The sequence below is a fragment of the Gallinula chloropus genome (genome assembly GCF_964237585.1).
Source record: "Gallinula chloropus genome assembly, chromosome: 5".
Lineage (NCBI taxonomy): Eukaryota > Metazoa > Chordata > Aves > Gruiformes > Rallidae > Gallinula > Gallinula chloropus.
In genome coordinates, this window is record NC_140090.1 from 13830199 (window position 1) to 13835491 (window position 5293).

General features: G+C 46.1%; 1 protein-coding gene across 1 annotated transcript; it reads right to left on the reverse strand.

The window, feature by feature from the left end:
• Positions 1-493: 493 nt before the first annotated feature.
• Positions 494-1524, reverse strand: TMEM177 (transmembrane protein 177; the record flags this gene model as incomplete). Its single annotated transcript, XM_084265294.1, has 1 exon — positions 494-1524. One exon carries the CDS (start codon positions 1522-1524, stop codon positions 589-591), a length of 936 nt encoding a protein of 311 aa, XP_084121420.1. The 3' UTR covers positions 494-588.
• Positions 1525-5293: the final 3769 nt, after the last annotated feature.

The window sequence follows — 5293 nt, forward strand, 5'->3', positions numbered from 1 at the left end:
CAAACTGCTGCAGGCACTGGTAATAATCTAACCGTATTAGTCTGAACTGCAGCATAGCTGCTGTGCCCTACTGAAGAATGGGGACTGCAGCACAAGAACTTGCACGGCCCAGGAACTGAGAACAGAAACACTGTGTCTTGGTATTTATGTAACAACATGATACAGAATGCCCTTTAAACATCTTTGAGTTGTTCCACAGGAGGAACAGCAAACATACATATAAACACGCCAGTTTAAATGATAACACTCCCCAAACTCCCCGTTGGACTTTACCCTTTCCATTTTCCAGCCCGCACCAGCAGGAAGGCAGAGCAGAGCAACAGAACTTCCAGATCACCGTCTGAGAAGTACCCGTCCTCAGTCGTCTTGTGATTTGAGATGCACACAGAACAGAGCACTTTTTGAAAAGAGTCTTTAATATTTAAGAGAGAATTCTTTATTCACAGAATGTGCAATAACTCCTTCCGAACTATATGCAAAAATAAACCCTGAATTCTAATGAAGATAAAGAAGAACAAAAAAAAAGCAGCACAGCAGTGTTCCAAGAGGATACATAATTCACAAGTTTAAAATTCAAGCACTCCCTTCCTATGCTGGGAGCTCTTTTAAAATATTAACAATCAAAGCTCTTCGGTAAGTGTACGGGGTATACTTTATTCTGAACCAGTGCCTTGGGAAAAGGTTACCACTTGGAGCATATATTTTCTTCCCTGCTTCACCCATCAGGCCACGAAGGATCCTGTTGCGGGACAAGATTTTATCATAAAATTCAATTCCACCTCTGGCATAGTCTTTGGAAATAGTAGCTGCCTTCCTGTCAGCTTTGCAGTCTAGGTGATAGGTCATAGCCTCATAAGAAATATAATAGCACATTAATCCACCAGCGGCAGTTATGATGTTAGAGATGCCGCGAAGTATCACAGGGCCAGGAGATAAACCCAGAAGTAGCTTTATACCTCTCCCACAGAAGAACGTAGCAGCTAAGCAAGCTGGAGCCACGACCGCACTTGCTAAAGGGCTGCTGTTCCGCAAATACATCACTTCCCTGGCAATGGCAAACTTCTGAGCCTTCACTGAAAACGTCAGAGCTTCCCTCAGAGCAACACCGTCACTGCTCTCCCAGTCTATTGCCTTGCCATTGATCACAACAACGTGGTTGACTATTCCTTTTTTATCCTCAGCTGTGCTATCAAAGTTAGGTGGGATGCCCACCAAAGAGCCAGCAGGCAGCCAGGGGATTCCAGCACTCACAGGGTGGAAGCCAGAAGCTGCAAAAGCTCGGTAGGAGTCAGTGGACTTGACACCAGTATCTTGGAGGACGTCCTGAAAGAGACTACAGAGCCTCTGTGAAAGCTCAGCTGGCTGCCCCTCTGACCAGCCCTCGTGCAGCAGTTTGAATGTCTGCTCAGGAAACACATGATAGGAAAGGTTACCACCAAATAGTCCCATGCAAGAAACGGCCAACAAAGTGATCTTGCGCTTCTTTAACCACACAGATGCCTTCCGCAGGAACTGCACTGCCATAGCCAAGTCCTAACCTGTTTACAACACAAAATAAGGAGTTAAAATGCACATAAACGGGCCTCTCATCTCTGTAGCATTTTCAAAACTAAAGCAAAACCCATGAGAAGCAGCAGAGCACAATAATCAAAGAAACATTCTCTCTTAAAGTTGACAAAACACAAAACACCTTTACAGAGAAAGTGATCAGTTTTGGGCCTCGGAACATAGGACGATTGATATAGAAAATTAACTTCACCCCCTCCTCCAGTAAATCAATTTACCGCAATAAAGACAATAATAAACACACCAGATTCATCTACACCAACCTGCTCCATAGTACAGCTCCCAAAATTGTAATCAGCAACCTCAATACTAAATTCAGTAACTTCAGTTTGACGACGGCTTCCCTACTAAGAATTTGGTTTGAAACTTTCAGGAGACAGAATGTAGAGTTTGTTCTAACGTACAATCAACCTCAATACTAAAATAAAAAAGCTAAAAAACACCAATATATGTTTTTTCTAGGGCTTTGGGATGGAGTTTTTATAGATGTCAACTTCCAGGCAGTGGTTCTAGCTTATTCAGCAATAAGCTCTATTCAGAAACCAGCAAGCTTTCAGTAGCTACTCTGAAAAAATTGTCTCTGAAATAGCTCCTCTGACAAATACATACAGAAACTTGGAACAGAAATTGTTTCAGGACAGACAACACTCTTGCAACTCTTTTAAGTAAGCAGATAAACATAAAACCACTCAAACCTATCAACTTCTTCAGTTCAAGAGTCCTGCTTCCTTTGGGGAGTATCAGTTCCTTTTATGGTCCAAGCCGTATGATGTGCCCAGGAAAGCTCTTAAAAAATCCCATTGGCTACAGAATTCTATAAATAATAAAATTATGCTATTATAAAGACATAAAAGTGAGTTAGGCACCTAACTCCAACAGACATCAGTGCAAATTGGATGCCTCTGTTTCCATTTGCATCTAGCAACGCCTCTTTTGCCAGGACTGTAACACATGAGCTTCAGAGAATCTTGCTGCAGCTGTTGAAGACATCAATGTTTCCAGCTGTCCTTACAAGAACCCGAAGTGGCAGAAGAAAACTGTGCTTTGATACAACAACCAAGGTCTTAGTGTAGAGTACCATCAAAGGTGGGTTTCAGCTATGCTGCTGGGCTTTGTATCACAGCAGCTGAAAAACAGACATTTGCTCTCTTCTTCCATTCATGCTGAACAAGAACCTCCCATGGAGGGATAGAGTGGACAACTGGGGGCTGTAACATCATAAACCAGCGCTGCATGATGACGTGCCAGGATACACCAGTCATGATCAACAGCTAATGAGTATTAACCACAGGGAAACAAAAAGGGATTAAATTAAAGGCAGTGTTTTAATGATATGCTATTACTACTCCTTCCTATGAAGCTCTTACAGGCTGTAAATTCACCAGGGGAAGAATAATCTTGTTTAATGTTTATACTGCACTGAACCCATACTGAGTGCTTAATAAAAACAATGAAGCATGTAAGTATACAATAATTTAATATGTATTTCTTAGTGTAATATGTGGTGCTATTCTTACATTCTGCTGAAGACCGCAAGTGGTGATTTGTTTGACAAAATTATTTAAGAAAAACACACTAAAGAGCCAAGAGCTTGGATGAAACCCTATTTTGGGAGAAAACCTCCTTGATAATAAAGCTAAAAAGCAAGAAAATTAAAATACTAAACCCAAATAACCTCTTTGGAGTTAACAGCCGCTTGGCAAATCTGGTAGTCTAGATCTGATTGAAAAGGTCAGGCCATTTAGAGTGGATGGAGCAGCACTTCAAAGAGGATGGCTGTATGAAGACTCTCATTTGACCCACACGTGAAGCTGAGCCAAGGATCTCACTTGGGCTGGCTAGCAGATCTTTTTCAGATTAGGAACAATTCCCCCTTCAGTTTATGTCCACACCAGCATGGGTAAGGCTGGACCATGCTGAAAACCAGCCTACTCTCCTTTCTTGCATGACTTAACGGTGCTTGACAAGCATACTACATGCTGAATGATCCTCTGGGTCAGCAACGTGGGATGCTGGAAAGCCCACCCAGGAAGCTGGCACCCCATGGCTGAACTGCAGGAAAGCAGGGCAACAAGCGCTGTGCTTATCTATACACTTCTCCTGAACAGCTGTAATGCGCCTCACTGCATTAACACTAACTTTTTTCCTACTTCAGTCATAAAAACTGTAAGATGTGCTAAGAATTTTTTTAATTTTTGTTACTAAATTGGCCTTTGTGCAGACATGGTCTCACCCTTCGCAGCACAGGCGACGCTCTTGACTGGATTACACCCAACTGTCCTGCCATACACCTAATGCAAGAATAAGTAAGAAATGCCACAGAATATTCATTTTCTTACAGCAGTCAATGCTCATGAAAATAAAAGGAAACTACCCTTGATACCCTCTGGAATTTGTGCTTTCAAGTCTTCCCTGAGGGTCAGGGTGGGCACTCTGCTCCTGCAGAAAATCCTGCTTCAGCCCTAACTGCATGTGGCATCTTTATTTTTATTCATGAACTTTTGTGTGATCTGTGTGTAAGGAAGGCAACCGGAAACTACGAGGCAGTTTGTAAGGACCAGACCCTGTATTAGTTCCCGGAAAGCCACCACAGCGTTAACAAGGCAGCCTCCCCCACACGCTGAAACACGGCTGCTCTCTGCGGTGTTAAGGGCGCCCAATCTCCCTCCAGCCTGACCAGTTAATGGCTCGAGTTCAGATTGGGTATCTAGGCAGGTTCTGTCCTAGCACTGTGAATAAATTTATTTTCCCTAATGGCATGTAGCCGAGGGTAAAGCCCCGCTTGAAACAGTACCGATCAGGAACAGGGGCGAGGGCTGGACTTTCAGGGCTCACTTTAGAAAGAGGGGGGGCGGCTACAAGCGGTTTTACGTGCGAGGCCCTGGGCCTGACCAGGCCTAGGGACGGGCCCGGGAGGTCGGGGCAGAGCTCCCCACGCCTCCCCTGCCCGCCATACCGCGGGCCCTGAAAGCCAGTTCCACTGTGCCCCCCCAAGTCAGGCCAGCCTTTCCACCCCCAGACCGCGTCTCCACCTACCGAGGCTCCCCGCGCCGCAGCCGAGGCGGAGCTCCAGCGGCCAGTCCGCCTCCGCGCTGCCACACGGCGGGCGGAAGGGGCGGGCGGAGGCGCCGCTGCAGGGGGTGGGAAAGGTGGTTTCGCCTCAGCGCGGTTTTTGGGCTGCTCAGAGGCTGGAGTCCCGCGGGTGAACCGTAGCCTCGAATAAGAAGGCGGCAGCCGCGTCCCTACGAGGAGATCCCATCGCTGCGCTGCCCTCGCCCAGCCCGGAGGCGAAGAGACCGACCACCGCTCCCCGTGGCGCGGCCCGAGTGGCAGCTGCGGCCTGGGGAAGTGACTGGCTCTCCCGGAGTATAAATTCATTCCGTGACCTTGTGTTTCGTGCTGTAATCCCATGTGTTCTTCCTGCAAAATCCCTTACACATGTATTATTAACGCAGCCCTCCCGCTGCAGTGAGGAACACTTACTGGGACGGCAGCAAGCGGCATAGCATCTGTCACGGAGGAGCCGCTGTCTCTTTCGTCCCATATGGGAAAATTACACACAAAGGGATTTTCATTTCCTTTAAAGTTACGATCAGAAGATGGCCAGGGTGGTTTCTACATGGGTTTGTCCTGAAAAGGCCCCTTCTTACAGGGCTTAAAGTACCCTAACGAATGTATTCGTCCTCTCTTTTTCCTGCTAGATGATCTGCATTTTGGAAATACTAGT